This window comes from Atractosteus spatula, chromosome 14 (genome assembly GCF_055471065.1).
Source record: "Atractosteus spatula isolate fAtrSpa1 chromosome 14, fAtrSpa1.hap1, whole genome shotgun sequence".
Taxonomy (NCBI): Eukaryota; Metazoa; Chordata; class Actinopteri; order Semionotiformes; family Lepisosteidae; genus Atractosteus; species Atractosteus spatula.
Window position 1 is genome coordinate 42581351 of NC_142719.1, and position 19093 is coordinate 42600443.

Here is a 19093-nt window from a genome sequence, read left to right on the forward strand (position 1 = left end):
TCATTAAGGGTCTTACCACTGTGACTGCCTCATGAGGTACTAAGAACAAAACCAAGCTTAATGTTTCAGAAATATGTGGGATGGTTGTATCTACTGTATAGTATCTCTCAGAGAAAAATGGATGGAGCAGATCAGTGCTCTTGTGATCAAAACCTTCAATAAAAGTTGAAGGTAAAAATATAGCATTATCAATACTCATCCTACATGTAAGTCTACTGTTAAAACCATGAGATTTTATCTAAACTGTACACTTGCATGAAAAGTGTGCTCTTCGATGAGAAAGCAGTAGATTTCCCTCTGAGAGGTCAGTGGATTCTCAGGCACAGAGAGGGCCAGTGCAGAGCACTGTGCAAGTCCATGGGCTATAGACTCTGCACCACAGAACAAAATAGTGGAAGAGAAGGGATCCATATTGAGAATTAAGTTCAATTATTTTACTAACCACTTGTAATTTAAAGAAAGACAATTTAGGGGCTTATTGTATTACCCCTAAAGCTCAGAAAACAACCAAATCTTATGATTGAAAAACAATTAAAATAAAGTATAAAGTGAATAGGCACAGCTGGTGATAACATGAGCACGCCTGCTTGCTAGACAAAGTGTGCAATTGAAGTTCTATACTGAATAGAGACTGACAGGCATTTAGGAACATAAGAAACATTACAATCAAGGGAAGTACCCCCGATATATCTTGCCTGACTGGCTGTTAGTAGTTTAGTGATCTAAAAGTCTCATCATTCCAGGGAGCCAGCAGCTGTCTGTCGAAAAGATAGTCTCCTATTTCAGCCCTTCGTGTGTTTGCCCTTATTTTCAGCTTGTGGCTTTGGTTCCTCACTTCCTTCTTGATCGTAAAGTAAACCCCCCTGTGCTCACTGCACACATGTCTGTCAAGGATCTTAAAACCTGACTGAAGTCCTCACCTGCAGTATAACCAATAACAATAACTGGGTGAAAGCTTTCATGGTAAATGCTAATCACTGCAGCCATCCCATCTAATCTGATATGATGGTTTTGCCATTAGAGAGACTCAGCCCTGCCCAGCACATCTGTGAGGACATTAATTGGACATCTAGAACCTGGGTTCTCTACAAGGGACACAAGCCTGTTTTTGAACTGTCCTCTTCGCTGCTGTTGACTGCTGGGGGCTCCATGACTGTTTGTTGATGGTTCTGACACGCCTGAGCGCCTGACACTCTGCTTCTGCAAGATCCCTGTTTTGTTAAATTTTTTGGAGGCAGTAAGCTTGATCTAAATTTTGTGATGAACCTACATACCTTGCTGTATGAATTTACTGATTCATTCCCAGATGTGTTTTATTGGATATTCTTGGATATTTATTGGATCTTTACAATAATTTCCACCATATGAATTGATGTTATGCATCAAAGGGCCTTTAACAATTCAAGGACAAGAACAGAAGCCATTGTCTTTACTATGCTGTTCTGTATGTATGTTGAGATGAATATCAAAAGAATTGAGTCCGTTCTGTCTTTTTCTGTCTCTAATTTTTTAAACTAGAGAAAACTGCATTTTTCAATTCTGGGTTTCCAAGTAAAACTAAAACTAAAAAGAAAGATCGTTTCCTTCCATTAACCTGAAAACCAAGTTTTGCAGCCTCTCTTCATCTCTGTTGATTCAAGCTCAAGGAAAGCTTCATTACTGCTCTTCTGCTGAACATTTGTTACCAATCACTGTCAGTAAATATAGACTTTCTATTAACGCTATATTAAGCAGTATAACAGGAAATAGCCCAAGCAACCATTCTGAAGTGCTGAATCAGCCACCTTTGACAGTGTTTGATATCTGTTTCAGCACAACCCTTGTGATCTCATCAGTCCTAATCTTTCTGGCCTGGTAATTAACAGCTTGTGTCAGAAGTCCAAATTGTACTATTATCTTTTTTAGACATCTTAAAGCCCATCATTAATTGCCAACAATTGAAGAAGATCTATACTTCTTCTCGCCCTGACATGCAGCGTTGCTCTTCTTTCTGGCCTCACTCCAGCTCTTTACTTAGACTGGCTTGATGGTTTACCTGCAAATCTACAGCAAATGAACAGTAAGAAATAAGAGAGTGTGACCAGTAGAACTGACTTCAATCCGACTGGAACAAAGAATTAAACAAAAGACTGAAAACCTACTGTAGGTCTAGCCCTTGTTAAGCTCTGACTACAGTAGGGGAAAGGTATAAAGTTCACCCAGCTCTAACATTGCTTAAAACAAAACTGACCTCCTTCATTGCATCTTTGCTGAGGCTTGCACGTGGCCACTGTTGTCATTTTCTCAGAAAAAAAACTAAAAAAACATTTAGTTACAGCGTCGTTGTTACTTAATTGCGCGTTCTCACAGAGGTTGGAGCAAGTGATGTGAGAACGAGATGCTGAGTTTTCAGGCTTATTTCAAGCAAGCTTGTTTTTTTTCCTACAATTTCTTTTATTGAGTCATAAAACCTACAGTAAATCAATAAAATTAACCCATTGTTATTTTACTGACACCCTGTCTGAGCTGAGACCCATCACCATGCATTACTTCAATCGCTTTGTTTTCAATCTCTGAACATGTGGGGGGTCTGCCTTTTCACTATTGAAAGTTAAGCCCCTAAAATCCCTACTAAAAGTGGGGGGGGGGGATCTCAGCCCTGGATCTGGGGATCCCCTCAGCCTGATTTTCATTCCAACCGAGCTCCTCACTTAACTGAATCCTTAACTAAACTTTTTGCCAGTCTTTTTCCTGCTCAGAAGAGGAAGGCAATAGCACTAAAGCCCAAGGAAGGATGCTTCCGATCGCACCGTGGGAATACAGAAATCTTTTGCAACGTGAGGGGTTATACAGTGGATGGGAAAAGGGGTTGTTTCATTTATCATTTCTGGTTGCTGTTTTTATTAACAAATAAACAATAAAACATGAAAAAAACATATTTTTCAGTGACAGATTTTCCTTTTATAATACACAAAGAGAATCTACTGTACCTGCATTTCAGAATACCAGAAGGCACCTTTCCCTTTAATTATGATTTTTAATAGATTAGGTACAGAGGGGACTGCAGTGCTGTGTGCGTAAATGCAAAGGCAATGTGGAAGCCCACATCATTCTCTATAATTGTCTGATTACTGTAATAGTCCAGGTTTAACCCAGAACCTGCCATAGTATAGATACCCTGATTCTCCATGTTACTCTACATAGCGTTTACTGCTGAGTAAATTAAGTGCCTTGCCACAGCATGCTTTTCTTTGGAAATTAGTGGGAATATTTCCTAGGAATGGCATTAAGTCCCAGGAGCCCAACTTCCTCACTAAGCAAAAGAAAAACAAAAGCTGTATTCTTCAGCGTTGAACCGGAAATACGGTCTGTTAGCTAAGCCAGATGCTGGCTGTTGTACAGGAAGTATTTTTTGGGGTGTATATTTTATTTTGTAATGGATGATAATATCTGAAAGGAGAAGAAAATCTGAGCAGGAAAAAGTGATATAATGCGTACTATGTAAATGAAAAAGTTTGTTGTTGACACTTTGGAGCAAGTAACTTTTCATGCTTGAATCACAGGGCAAAGGGGGTTATATGAATAGCCCATGAATACATTGTGGGTTAAAGTGCTTAAGTTCTTATTAACTCTGTAAGAAATTGCGTCAATATATTTCTGACAAATACACATGAAGTAAAGCATTACAGCAGTTGGACCAATAGAGAAGAAAAGTGTGAGGCCAGCAGGTCCTGTTGCCTGTATTGTGAGAGACTGTTACCTTAAGCTAATGGGTGCTTTTGAAAATAATATCAAAGATCGCAAAGTTCAAAGACTATACAAAAATGTATTTTTTTAGATTGCTCTTATAATACCACAAATTAAACCATTTTATTTACATAGTGGTCTTTCATACTAAATTAAAAATCACTAAATGTATTATTGCTATTTTAGTCATACTGTACACTACTGTACATTTATGAACTTGTACATTTATAGAGAGACGAAGTTGAAGGGAAGTGAGTCCAGTGTGCTCAGGGTCTGGGCAAGCTAATCAAATATTTTTGTATTTCTGTGCAACAGCTTGCTGGCATATTATGTTTATAAATAGTCAGTTTCAATGTTTTGCTTATGTTGCATATTTTACAATTAGCCATAGATACTCCAAAAGTTCTTGCTTAAGGCATTCCAATAATCTGTATCGTTAGAGGGGGTTTATTTCTATAATGTCTTGTTAGTCTAAGCATTCTTATACTGAGACATCTCTGCAGGTAAACTGACACAACTGACAGCTCTGTAAGCTCACTTACACACGATAATACTGTTCAGTTCAGTTGTGAAGGTCTGGCCTAAATAAGCATTAAACCTTGTTGTAGAATCCTGCAATGCACTGTTCTATTACATCTCAGAGTTCAATGGAAGCTTGGCATGGGGAAAAGTCAGAAAGTGTGATGTTTGATTGAGACCCCACTAGAGCAGTGTGTGCCTCCATCACTCTCTAGGTCTTAATTAAGTTTTAATTTTCCTTTTTTTCTTCTGGGCCCGTTCTAGACTTAGAATTCCTGATAACACTATCGAATACCCCTCCCAGCAACTCCCTCCAATAAAGACAAGCATTCCTTGAGGTTTCTTCATCATTAACATTTAAATTAAGTTTCTTTTCCTTTTCATAGAGTCTTAGGCTGTTAATAAACAGCTCACAAAACTGCTTTTCAATCCTTTTTCCCATTTCTTCCTCTCTCCCTCGACCCTTTGATATGCAGTAGGTCTCAGATTTCCCTGCTCAAACTTTTTTTATGTACTCCAATTTGTTCCAATTGACTGAGCAGGGTTCGTTATGACTCTGCCCTTTCTCAGCTCACGTTCCAGCAGGACTGCTTACAAGTGCTGAAAATGCCAAATGGCATTTTGCTTCTGGAGGAGAAATGTCATGTCAGAATATCTTATTCTCACCACGGGCAGGGTTAACCATACAGACCAGCAAGTCCCTTTTGTGAATGGAGCATCCTTTGTTTCCTGTACAAAGGAAGCTGACCTTTATGGTAAAAATTGTTTTCACCCTGTTTATAGAGTATTATGTTTACCCGACAATATGTGGAATTCCGATCGATGCGATTCCACTTCAAAGAGAAAGAAAAAATGTTGGTGGATATTAACTTCGATGTGTCCTTGGAGTTTTTATACAACTCATGGAGGGCGCAAAGGTTTGGAATCCACCAGTCAAGTGAATCGACTCTCTCGGAGGCAGGCAGTGTGTTGTTCGGGTGACTCAGACTTCCATCACTCTCCCCAGATCTCCGCCCTGTTGAAAACTGGAGGGACCATTGGGTTGTGCTGTTCGGTCTCCCACAACATCACTCTCGTCTACATCCTCAACGGCAAGCCGTGCAGCTAGGAGAGTCGTCTGGGATTGGGCGGCTAGTAGCTGACTCGTAACCTACACGGAGGTGAGGGGTTTTGAGTAGTACGTAAAACCGAAATCCCGTATAGTCACATTTTACCCTAAGACTCGTATAAAAAAAGCCCTACAAACCCCTTACAGTAATTCAAGATCTTAAATATAAGTAAAAAAGACTACTGGATGGGCTCACTAGCTCTTGTAGACGTGCCTGACCAAGAGAATAAAGCATTTTTTCAATATATTTTTTTATTGTCTGCATCTGACCCCGTAAAGCTGTGACCCACGTAAATTACGAGGCGACTGTACTGCACCTCTCAGCTGTGTAAGTGGTGGTAAATGTCCCATTCTAGGTGGTGAGGGCAATGTTCCCTCTAAGCCGTGCGCGTGTGCACACAGGTTATGAAATCAGCGCACAAAGAAATTGAACTGCGCACAAAAAATTTAATTCCAGAAAATGTGATAATAATAAAGCAAACACAGTCGTCAATTGGAAAATGCTGAATTGACCACACGAGACTGGCTGCGAGAGGCCCAGCTGGGCTGTGTGCATTATTATTGCTACTGGATCATTGATATCTCTGCTCTCGTAGTCTCCTATCTCCCTGCTCATGCTGGCTCCACACATGACTGGGCTTGTTGAGTCGCTGTCCCAGTTTTTTGGATCTCTATGCTTCTATGAAAATGACTATATTAATAAAAAATAATTTCAGGTTTACAATTTTACATACACTCAATTTAGTGCGCTCCAGTTTTTGTCACTGGGGAAAGAATTTGCACAACTTGAGATGTTTGTGCACATGGGCTATTAAAGATTAGAGGGAACACTGGGTGAGGGGGTCTTTGTATTTTGGCCAGTGAACTACAACAAATGTTTTTTTTATGTTTCTTTTTTTCAATGCATACATTTGCAAGTACATTCACATGGCTCTCTTTCATATGCTTTGCTTGCCTTTAAGAGACTTTAGCCCTGTAAAGGGAAACCCATTTTGCCTTGATCCCAGACCAAATCAAAACACCCTCTCAGCAGCCAGGTGGAAAATACAGTACACACCCATCATTTGGAAGCTGATTTCTTTGAGATGGGAGAAGAGGCTTCTTGCTAACAAATGCTGCTGTCAAATAGGGATTTGCCATTTACAATCGCCTGGCGGGTTGAGGTTTGATCTGGCCGAGACCGAGGTCAAATACTGCTACAGGCAAAATCTCTCATCTGAGAGGTGAAAGCACGTGTGAACAGAAAATCACAGCCATCCTTGGTCATATCCACATTTCTGATCAGGAAGGGTGAAAAAGACTCACCCTGCAGTTCAGTGGAGGGGTTAAAATCAATATGTCCACCCTTAATAGACTGCTGTTCAGTCACTCTGAGATGTTGATATAGAACAGCTCTATCGGTATAAAAGTGATCATGCATCAGCATTTAACAAATGAGGGAAAAAGGATGCTGTGCATTGATTGCCATCACAAGGATCTGGCAAGCGCACAAGGAGATATATCATCCCCCATTCATGTGCAGGATAAAAAATAACCCAGCTTGGGAAGGGAATGGTATTTCTCCCATTGCAAATGTCATGTCCTGACATCTCTCCTCCCCCCTCCCCCCCCAGCAAGCGAGTTAACTAAGACCCTCCAAGTTTTTGGCAGCCTCTTGCCTTGGCCTCCAGAAGAGTGATTGAGAGCTCTGTTCGGACTGATCAAGCAAGACATTAATATTTCACAGCCCCGGCTCAGACTGACTGGCGGTGATTACTTCACAGGTTCCCTTCCTGTCCGCGCTGCGTCTGGTCATCCATTACGCCAACAGGAGGTTCGTCTTCCAGCCGGTGAGGAAGAAGCAACAGCGCTGGGTCCCCCAGCCCCCCTGTGCTTGATGGCCACCACGTCAGGAGCCCGAGCCGGCGCCCACTCCGCCACGCCCAGTCCTCTGCTGGCTTGGCATTCCAGTTTCCTCTGTTCATCACAGAGGGGCGATGCAGAAAGACACTGCCCAGTTCTATCCGTTCTTTCAGAGCCTGACCTTTGAAAGCCAGCGCAGTGATCAAGGTGCCTAATTGCTTAGCCGGGGACAGCGAGGCGCGATGCTTTCACACGTCGCAAACGCGCAGCAATTTAGGAGTCCGTAAATGTGACGTTTGGAAGAGTGCTCCTCGAATGCACGGCCTACGGTAATTCTGTAGCTGGTGTACTTTTTTCAGCTTTAGTTCTCTGTCATCATTTGCATGCATTCTGCTCTTTTCGGGTACCTGTTGGAGGAGGGGCCGAGTTGCTGGAATGATCATGCAGCGTTACAATAATAAAACTATGACTTGCATCCATACTGCAAATGTGCCCAGTAAGAGCTCCTTCTACATGTTGGGGAATCTGACAGGAGGCATTTCCTTAATTGATGTGTCACCTGCCTGTGTGTTAGGAACAGATAAGAAGGAATATGCCAATAAACCTTGATAGCTCAGCTTAAAGGATTAAGTTGATCCAGACTCTTATCTCAGAAGAAAATGTTCTATTTATTTCTATATTTACTTAGATCAGGATGAAATATGATATTCTAGCTCATCAACAGTAATGTAAACAAGCCTTTTTTATCGTTTTTGCTTTCAAGTTCTCAGCCACCATTCATACTACAAACAGAATACAAACATGCCTGTTTTTTGCATTTGCAGGGCTGATGTCTGATTAGCAATTGCTTTTGGCATGGTTAATGGAAAATGACAAATTTGAGGTAACCTTTTTTAATATTGCAAAGCCTTTACGTACAGTACAGTACGACTAAATATTTTTATGTTAAGGAGTTGTTTTGGACTAGGCAATTGTGTGTAACAAAAAAAAACACGTGCTGTTGAGAGGAATCCCATCACCATCTCATAGCTGTAACAGAAGTATAATAAAAGGTTGGTACTTTATCCTATACACTAACTGTACTGTGTGTGTAAGGTTACACGACACCTGGCTGTGATTTCTTACAGTACCACTCACTGTTATTCCACGTTGAAGATTTCAATTCCACCCACGATCAACATGCTGAGATGGACAAGATGGAGAGCAGATCAAACCCGACAGATTTATATTGGTGACATTCCCAGACGGAATACTGAGTTGCTTAAACAGGGGACGCATCTTTGTGTGAGAAAATCGAGCGCTTGAAAACAGAATTTCGTTGGCAGATTCCAAGTTAACACAACAAAGAATGATCCTGACAAAGATGGAACATGTGGAACGGGGAAAAGACAGACTGTAGTTTCTAATAGAAACATCAATGTCCTTGCTTTTCAGTAGTCCTCTGCTCTTGAATTCACATTGCTTACTTGAGTTCAGATACAGTAAATACATATACTGTAGTGATTTCAGATTTCTTAAATGTGCATACAGTAGCCTTCATTGATTCATTCATTCTTCTCTCATCTGAGAAAAAATAGTTCTCAGTATTTATTTCTATGCTTATTTCTAGGGATTACTGATTGGGATCAGCAAGAATTCTCTGCAATATAGAAGTTGTTTTTATTACCAACTCTTCCATTTTCTTTGCTTTAGGGTACATATGTATCGGATTGTTGATCTAATTTAATTTTAAATGAAACTATTGTAGCTTATCCCTGGGTCTGGATTAGGAAACGGGTGGTCTGAACACCAGAAGATTGCCTGCTGCCAGCGAAGTCACCCATGTGTGATGTTCATCTCCATGTAACGTTCACTGTGCCAAGGACGATGACTCATAATAGGGACATCGCTCCGGGGGGGGCTGTTTGAAAAATATGGTGGTTACGAGATGGGTTATTTTTGCTTTTAGCTGCCAGTGCACCCAAGCCCATTCCAAGAAGCTTTTGGGTAATTGAACAGCACTGCTGGGCTTTTCCATATCACAGCTGCCTGACTGGTACAGGCTAGGGGGGCCCGGACTGCCGCGTGCAGACAAGAGGCTATACTGGTTGAGCCACTCAGCAGCCTGGACAATTGGTGGTGCCCTTTTGTCACATCGTGCCCCCAGTTAGAACAGAACTAACAGGCAAGGGAAGCTGGCCTCCGTGGGGACTAAATGGAGCTGGCTGGGAGACGGAGAGACAGATGAGCCACTCTGGAGGAGCTCTGCGAGCCTACTGCCACCGCGAGCGGGACAGTGGCATGCTATCCCCGTGACTGACATTGTGACACAGAGCTTTGTGTGTGAAGTAACTGGTTTGCTTCATGTTTTTTTTTGCTGTAAAATGTATCTCATTGGTATGGATCATTTTTTTTAATGAAAGGTGGATATTCTCAGACTTCTTACAGTACCTTGAGGGTCAACACATTATCTGGCTTGTATTCCATCTGTTCTCATGATTATTTCATTAAACTAATTACTAATTACGTAATTGAGTTAATTCAACACCCTCCCAGCTATAAAGAATAATCACTTACCAAGCTCGAAGAAAAACACAGCAGGTAGATATAGAGCTATATAGAGTTGTAAATCTGTTTTTTTTTTCTAGGACTTTTTTTACTTTTATGAATCTGCTGAGATGATTGCATATCGTTTTACAGTGGGAAATCTGATATAAACAAACAAATGTAGTCAATCACATACTGTATACTGTAGCTCTTAACCAGAATATTTTCGATATCCACTAACTTGGCGCAGAGTGAATTTTACTGTAACTAACGAAACAATTAATTCTTCACATACTAAACAAAAGCACCAGGAAGCCTAGGACACAGTAGTTGGAGTCTCTTATAGCAATAACAGTTTCAACCAGCTTAGTAACAGCATCAGTTTACTGTTCTGAGAGTCTTACAATATAACCATCACGCGTAAAAGTTCTCCACTGGCAGCACACATTAAATCTCAATGTTACAGTAACTTCAGCCTGGAGTAATATGACAAGTTCCACACTAGCCATCCTGCAAAACTAGTAGTGAAGCCAAATACCTGTCATTTAACTCGGGCACCCGGAGAAGAAGAGAAAACATTTAGACTTCTAATGCACACTAAGCTGATCCCACAAACCGCTATGTGCTCAGCAGAGGGTGAAGATGAAATTCATTGGATGGCAGCAAAGGCATGAGCGTCCGACGGTTGACAGACCGTGTGCTGGCCCCCCAGACCGAAGACCAGCCCCGGCTGAGCAGTGATCCACGTCCCGGAGCAGCCAGGCAGCGCCTCGATCGCGGAGGAGGCCGCCACAGCCCCTGACCCCGTCAGAGCCGGCCTCTCACTCGCTGGCAGAGCCGCCGCGCCTGGTTAAGGACGCCAGCGCTCCCCTGACCTCCCCACAAAGCAGGGCCAAACCGGGCGCGAGGGAAGGAGGACAGCGGTCCTCCGACCCGCTTGACTTTCCCCTTTGCTGGTGGAAAACGTGCCCGGCTTGCGATCAGTTTCTGCGTGTGATTTCCATCGGGAATCGTCCAGTTCTACTGTACGTAAAGGGGTGCTGGTAAGAAAGACCACAGGGCTCACAAAGACTCAGGCTGAGAACATCACCTCATCATCATCACATCACTTTATTAACCCTTTACAATTTCTTGCATTAGGAATGATCTTTTCGCAGACCCCAGCTTGCTCTCCCTGAGACACACAGACAGGGAGAGAAGCTGGGGGTCAGAGCGCAGGGTCAGCCATTGTACAGCAGCCCTGGAGCAGCTGGGGTTAAGGGCCTTGCTCAGGGGCCCAGTGCAGTAGGATTCCTCTGCCGGCTGTGGGATTTGAACCAGCAACCTTCCAGCCACAGGTGCAGATCCTTAGCCACAGAGCCACCTCTCCACCCCGATGAAGCAGCCAGATGCAGTAAGAAAATGCCAAGTCTTACACTATTACACTTCATAAAGAGGGTAAAAAGGAGTGAATCCCTGTGTGTCATAATGCATGCATGGCCGTTAATGTAGGGGTAAAGTCACAACCTGCAGGCAGTCCTATTATAGAGACTTCTCTCTTCCTGTTTCAGCAGATTCCTTCTGGATTGACAGAGGTTTAGCACTGAATCTTTGCTCAGCCCATACATTATCAGAGAGCGGCTTATTTATGTTAAAGGTTCCTATTTAATTCCTATTCTGGGGCACAAAAACTGGACTACAGCCGAGACAGGATACCAGTTCAATACAACTTAAACAAAAGCGTGGGCTTAAGTTGGCACCACAGCCTTACTGCTTTTCTGTTCATCAGCAAACCAAATGTGGAAAACCTCCATTACAATTTACATGCAGCGTTTCTGCAGTTGCAAAATATTCACCCCGGAAATCCAGCAATCTTTTGCTCTTTCTTTATAGTAGACTTCTGGCTTGTGACAAAAAGGCAGCTGTGCTACAGAGGCCATTGTAACTATATCTTCTGTCACTGTGGTTAGGGGTTGGGAAGATCATTTACAATTGAGAGCAGGATTTACCCTCAAGAGATGTGGGAGTATGAAACAAGCTACCCATCTGTGTTGTTGAAGCAGATACCCTGATGTCTTTCACAAAATGTCTGGATGAGAACCCCGTATCAGTTAGCTATTAACCAGCAAATGGGTTAAATGAGCTGAGTGGCCTCTTCTCATCTGTAACCTTTCTTGTGTTTTTAAGTACTACCGTGGCTGTTTTCTCTCTGGAATGTGAGTGGCATGTCTGCTACTTGATAAAATGTAAATCGAATGGGACTTTCCGTTCACTGTCTTCATGATCTGTGATTCTTTTTTATTTCTTCTCCTGCCTTTCAATGGTCAGCCTCAAGACAGCTTTAATATACCAAGTGACTCCCGTATTTCTGTGTTTGCCTCCACCTAACAAGAATCAAGAGATTCCAATCTAGTCTGAGGGGGATTTCAGCACATCATAAAATACAGCGACTACTTCACGCGATGCAGCTTCAATCCAGAGATGACATGCCCTAAATCTTAAGAGCGCATGAAGGTAAGCCAACCAGGAAAAGGCAGGGAGAAAGCCCTTTGTTTGCTTTCGCTAGCACTAGGCTGGCTCTGGCACTGCTGTGCTTTATATTATTGAATATTACCCCTTTTCATTATATAGTATAACATCCTAAATATTCATTAAAAAACCCAAGATGTAATAGCGATGAGAAATAGTGCTTGTGTCCTGACAAATGTGATGAGACTTTTATTCTTTTCTTCCTAGGAGGTTAATTAATTTGTGTGCAATTCTACCCCCTCCACACCAACCCCAAATAACTTCCCGTCTGCTGTCAATGTCCGAGTGTTTTTAAATGTTTTGAGTTTCAGTACCTGTGGAGACAGGCAGAGAAAAAACAGCGTGACATTCTCTTCTGTGGTGTGTGTGCTGTTTAAGTTGCTTAGTTCAGCTAAAAGACAAAAATAACAGTTGCATGCTGCAACTGATTTCTATAGAATTTCTACAGGGAGTTACTGATTTATCTGGCTGATGCCATTAACAAGAGCAACTTGCATTCACTCCTATTTATACAACTCTGTTTTTTTGCTGGAACAGTGAAGTGTCTTGTTCAAGGATACAACATTAGTATCTCACCTGGGATTTGAACCCACAGCCTTTCAGTTAGAAACCCCAAACTCTGACCAAAGCTGAAGACTACATTTAATAGAATTCTATTCCATAAGCAAAGCTCAGTTCTGAGACCTCTGAGATTAAATATTTCAACAGGACAGATCGAGTGAAAAATAGCAAGGTTTTCTTTCAAAGATTATAAATAATTTATTAAGCAAAACAAAAAGGAGGTTTTTCAAGACAGACCGAGTCATTAATCACACTTGCATTTTGCAGGTAAGAGGGAACTCACTACATCCACCAATTTAGGTAGAGTTTATGCCTTTTAAAAAAAGAAAATTTAATTAAAAGAATATGAAATAGTGACCAAGTTGTGAAGAACCTATAAACTGAAATATTGTTGTATATTTTGGAATAATAAATTAAAAGTGAATTAAATTGGACCTTGTATTGCTGTTGAGCAAATGCACACTTGATGTGTAAAGTGCACCTTGTGAACTCAGGGTCCTTTATGTACAGTCCAGTTCAACCCATGAAATAAAGGAATGACACTTTCAATTGGGCATCACAAAGCTGGAAAAAATGGAAGTGATCATGCATCCATCATGCAAATCAATTTTAAAGTGACTTAATTTACTGCACCTTATCCGCTACTACTATATAACCCTCCTGTGTAACCATATACAGTACTTGAAGACGTGGGTGTATTTACTAACTCTGTCCAAAAACGTACTGGTAGGTGAATTGGCTACTGGGAGAATGGAGTACAGTGTGTGTACAGTATGTGTGTGTCCGTCTGTCCTGCGATGGACTGGCATCCCCTACAGGGTGTGCCCTGCTTTCTGGGATAGCGTCCGGCTCCCACACGAGCACGGATTTGAAGGAGCTGGTAGAAGACATTCTGGTGGATGTTTTCATTCCACTGTAATGGAATCCTATTTAAGCACTGTTGCGAGCTTCCTAAATCCGCAGTACCTTTCAGAATCGCACTTTATTCGCCCAGCCCCCAGCCCTCTAGCATAGTCATCTTATGACTTTCCAGAGCACTGTTTCAATGACATTGTATCCACACCTCCAACACCCTACACCCGACGAGACATCCTCTCTTCTTCCGCGGGTCGGCTTTATTTAGACTTCTATTTATGGAGCCGATATATAAATGCAAGTCATGCAGCTCGCAGTCCTGCCTTGGCTCTCATGGAAAAAAAAAATTGGAGGCGAAAAATGAAGGCTGCCAAACGGACCGGGATATTAAAATGCTATAAGTAACACTCTGATAGACCATAAGGTAGATTTTTTTTATTATTAAAACCCTCTGTGGGAAATCAAGTCATTCTCATATTTTATTCATGTGGACAGGCCACATTCTACCTCTTCCCTCTCTTATCAGCTATATCACAGGTAGCCTGCAGATTACTAGGCAATAAGGAGACTGAATTTTGATTTAGCCGGAGTGTTATCAGTATACTGAAGTAGCATTATCAGTGATGAAAAAACGTATACATTTCAGTCACAGTACATTGAACTTACATTCAAGAGGCAATTTCTTTGCATGGTGTTTAAGAGAAATATTAGCATTGAGGTTTGAGGTGTAGCAGAACCCCTGTTAATACACAGTGTAAGAGAACTGCACTAAATGTAATGTGTATTAACATAATTTGGCGAATTCTGAAGAGAAATCCTGAAAACAAGGTTCTCAATGCACAGTTTTATCCATTTCAGGAGTTACGGTAGGCTGTGCTTGAAGCCAATTACAGGGACTGGGTATTTCAAGTGTATTCATGACATTATGCAGACTATGTAAATACAGTACAATGATTCCAATATTTAACGAGACTGGAGCTGGAGTCTTTGCAGGGTTAATGGGGTAAACCACACAATATATTGTTGCAAGTAAGGAGCTTAAAGGCTGTTGTGTAGGTTATCCTGTAGGTTACAACACATGCTAAACCTGCAAACAAGGAACAGTACTGATCAAATAATGAGGTTTTCTAATTAATAAGGCCCAAACCCATTCTTGCCTCTGAGTCTGAACCTCAGATAGATCTGGTAAACCTACTGTATGAATTTCCAAATATATCTACAACTCTTGAACTCCACTGAAAGGAAGTGTCACGATCGCTCCTCCTCCTCTTAAGGGCGCTCCAGCTCTTCCTCGTTTGCCTTATTCCCCGCACCTGTCCCTTGGTCCAGCCTCCTTACTGTCCCCCTTTAAAAGCCAGACGCAGTCGCCAATCGAGGCTCTGCATCTGATTTCCATATCATGCAAGCCCGGGTCCTGATGCGTCTGGCTCCGTCATGTTTTTAAGTCTCTGTTCCTGTTCCTGTTCCCCCTGCCGGTTCCGACCCGGTTCCTGGTTTTAATCTCCTGTATGTATCGCCTGGCCGTGGACTTATGCCTGTGTTTTTGGATTCCCCGTCAGGATTACTTTTGGATTGTTTGCCTCAGCCACACCTCCCCCGTGCACCAGCGCACTTTGGACACGCCCCCCCTGTTTTCATCCCCGTCTTCCTGCATGACTTTTCCCCAGTGTTTCCTCACTATTTCGGATTGTGTCGTCAGCATAGGGTCCGGAAAGAACTGATTGTTACAGGAAGAGACTTTAGGTTTTCCAGCCAGGACTGGGGGAGCTTCTGAGCTGAACTAGCTTTACAAGAAGAGCTTGTTGACCCTCTTATTAATTTTTCAATAGATTAGAAAAACCCCTGAGAAAGGGCTGTAATGGATCAGCGATGTTGTGGCTTCACGGTGAAAATCAGAGCAAGTAAATACTGTAGCGCTCCAGGGTTCATGTGGGTGTGCGCCCTCGCCTCTGCCACCTCAGGTCGGCCCCCCACCGTCAGAGACTCAAACCCGGGCCTCCGGCGTCACTCAACAGGGACCCAGCCACTTGAGCCAAAGGGAAATCTCCCATCAGCCCGACGGCTGCGGTCCCTGCTATTCACAGGGAAGGGCGGTGACGTCACCGCGCTGGTAAGCCGGTTCTCACAACCCGCAATGGTGGCCGTATGCATTACAATACTTAGATATGTGACATTTAGACTAAGACAAATGCACCCCAGCTGACGCATGTGAATATTGGAGGGGAAAAAAAGATTTTCATGTAAGCATGCAATACATAAGGATAGCACTCCTGCGTTTAAAAGGAACAGTCTCAGAGATAATGCAACCATTACACAACACCTGGTACAAAAGTACAAACATATACACATATCCAGCAGCTTTGCCTTGCACATCGAACTAGGGCTACATGTCGATGCTGAAACAGAGGGCTGACACTTGTGACAGAAGCACAGAACATGCTGTAGGAAGTGATCACATTTCATCTGCGTGTGTGGGTGTTCACTTTAACGAACGCTAGGGCTTAGACTTCGGTAATGCCAAAGATCAATGAGAAATCCTTGCTTTCATATACTGTAGATGCCTGCAACATAGAGCAGCACAATTTACAAAAGAAAAAAAAAGAAGAAAATAAATGCTGCCACTGTGATGCACAATTGAAACAGTTTCCTGATGCGCTACAACTCCCAGCGGGCAATTATTAAAAGGCTATTTGGGAGTCTGGTCCTTTGAAGAACCCTACAGAGGCCTCCTGTTGTGTAGCCGAACATCCTTGACCACCCTCAGGCAGACGTCATGCAGTACTTACTATCGTGAAGTTCATGACTTTGAGGATCCATATTGTCAGAGCGAGGTTGACCAGGATTAAAATCATAAGGAGGAGAACGAAGAAGTAAAGGCAGCGCTTTCTCCATCCGTAAATCCCCACTTTGTACACATGAGGTTCTTCAGAGCTCTGGACATTGTTTCTATGAGTGTACTGTTCCTGGGTCATCTGCAAGGAAGAGAAGAGCAAGTATTGTAGTACAGACCTTCACACACAACCCTCCCTGAGGGAGCCCATCTCAGGATTTCAGCGGTGACTCTTCACCCTCCTGCCACCCTTGGACATATCCTTCCATGCTTTGCAGCATGGTTGGAAAATGGCTTTGTGGGTGAGCGCCTGAGCTAAACCTGTTTGAATGGTGGTAGGACATGTAAACTCCACCGAGAAGGTACCCCAGACCTGAATCAAACCGAAGACTCGAGAGCTGTGAGGTGGAAGCACTAACTGCCACACCACTTTGCTGAACATGCTTAAAAATGATAAGAATCCTCTCATAATAACTCAGTATTGGAAAAAGCCAACAGATCCTTTAAAACTATAATTAAGGCATTTCATTTAACAATACAAAACCAGGTTACAGAGTGTTTCAGAAATGATAATGATTATACTGTACATGGTATTTGTTGAGCTCTTTTCATCCGAAGAGATTCTAAATAGTGAGAGCTTTCTGCATTCACTCCCTGGGGTAATGCACAAAAGCCATTTTGCCATTGCAGCTCACTCCATAGCAGATAACGTGGAAGATTAAACACCAGGTTAGACGTAAAGTACTGGGATCACAAGTCTCAGGATGAAGTGCTTTCACTGTGTCATAAACCTTCAGTTCCTTTCTGCACTACCGATACTATGATAGCATTCTCTAATGATGGTTCCTAATTGCTTGCCTGGAAAGAAAAAAAAGACACTGCACATTACAAGAAGCAGAATAATTCACATGATTCAAACTGCAGTAAAACCTGCTGTACAGAAAGTGGCTGACCTTGCGCACTGCCCAGTTTTCAATGCATCGTCCACCTGACACATTGCCATTTTCCTATGGGTGTGCTTTGCTGCACTGCTCTGTGTCTCCTGCTCCGTTCTCTCAGTGTGGGATCTGGCACTTGCTCCTTCAAGTAAATTACCAGTCACTGCAACATGATTTGTTGAGGACCCTGAAAACTAACCTTTACCAAGTAATGATTAACTTTGCACAGGCCTGTTGTCCTGAAAATCGGAGTAATAATAAATTTGGAGTAATCACAAACCCCTGGTGACATTAAGCAAAAAAAACTAAATCTAAATGTCAGTGTTTCAAAGGATTTCAGTATCTAGTGTCTTCCTAAGAGACCTTTGAATATATAAACCCATCTATGCAGTCATGGTTTCTGTATTCTCACATGGCTTTTTTCATACAACAAAGCTATTGTGTGGCAAATGGTCTTTCTTCTACTGTTCAATTATTACTTCAGGCAAAATGTGTAACCTGTTTTTTAACAATAAAAATGGAAAGAAATCATTCTTTAATTCTTGCTCATTAGGAATATAAAGATATCTAAAAAGACTAACCTTTGATAACCAAAAGATTTGTTTCTAGTGAAAAATATTTGTCAGTTGAGTCCCATTGGATTCATAGCCTGTCCATGGAAAAGAGAAAGCAAATTCTAGATTTGGATAGGAATAACAAAAGCATTGCTGTGTCTTGGCCATTCCCTCTTAATTGATATACTGTAGCAATTGACTCACACACAATGACGTACCAAACAGGGAAAGTTACTGCTTAAACTGGCTACTGCTTTTTCAGTTCGACTTGAAGAGGCAAAGATTGAACCGGGACTCTGCAGACCTTTGTAAAGTCAGAGGGTCAACACACAGAACAGATGTCCCAGTGCCCCAGTTTGTACTTCCAGTCTCCGTGTCTTTTCCACAGCAAGGCTCTGCGAAGAGAAGATCTTTTATAATGCAATTTGTGTCACATTAACGGGCTGTTTAACAATCAGGGCCTGGTTTAGAGGTTAGAGGCCACATGTAAAGTTAAGATAGGAATGTACACTTAATTAACCTTCTCACTTGATAACAAATGAACCCATGCCTCTGAAGAACAAGGGAGTCCTTCACGGTGACACAGAGCCGGCTATGTGCATTGAAATGTCTAGCAGGTTTCACATTTAGCACAGAGCCATATCACTGCTTTTGAGTAATTACCTTGTGCTTTGATTAACAAAGGGGAAGAAAAAATAATTGTCCCAGCTCGTGTTATAGACTTTTTTGTTCTACAACAGACAAACTGGCCAGGTTGAAAAAGCAATTTCTGAACAGGCCTCCCACCCAAGTTCTCTAATCTTCCACAATTCAGAATGACTGCAGTGTATCTCGGTCTTTATAAAGAAAATGTTTCCATAATTCTCCTCCTCCTCATCTTCTTCGTGTGTTATCATTTAATAAGCAGATAATTGAATTTGAATTCACATTGAAATTAAATTAAGGGTAAATGCTTTATGCACCTCTGTGTAATTCTATTCATGTTGACAATGATTAGTCAATGTTTGTCCAGAAAACCTTATTGATTGCATCTCTTGCAGAAAGTGCACTGCCGAAGCAGGTGGAGAACTGGGCGGGTGTTTCAGGGGATGCGTCAGAAGAGCCAGGATCAAAGATCTCACCGAGC

At 42.2% G+C, this 19093-nt stretch overlaps 1 protein-coding gene across 2 annotated transcripts in view; it reads right to left on the reverse strand.

The window, feature by feature from the left end:
• The window catches only part of sgcd (sarcoglycan, delta (dystrophin-associated glycoprotein)), a 73801-nt gene that overhangs the window by 46613 nt on the left and 8095 nt on the right, over positions 1-19093 (reverse strand). The window contains exons 1-3 of one of the 2 annotated variants that reach the window (XM_088932730.1): positions 18186-18227; positions 17995-18062; positions 16432-16617 (exon numbers count right to left, since the gene is read on the reverse strand). In XM_088932730.1, coding sequence (XP_088788856.1) covers positions 16432-16617 — 186 coding nt within the window. In that variant the 5' untranslated portion in view covers positions 17995-18062; positions 18186-18227. Of the gene's footprint in view, positions 1-16431; positions 16618-17994; positions 18063-18185; positions 18228-19093 lie in introns of those variants that run through there. The other variant, XM_088932729.1, reaches the window with a different exon arrangement.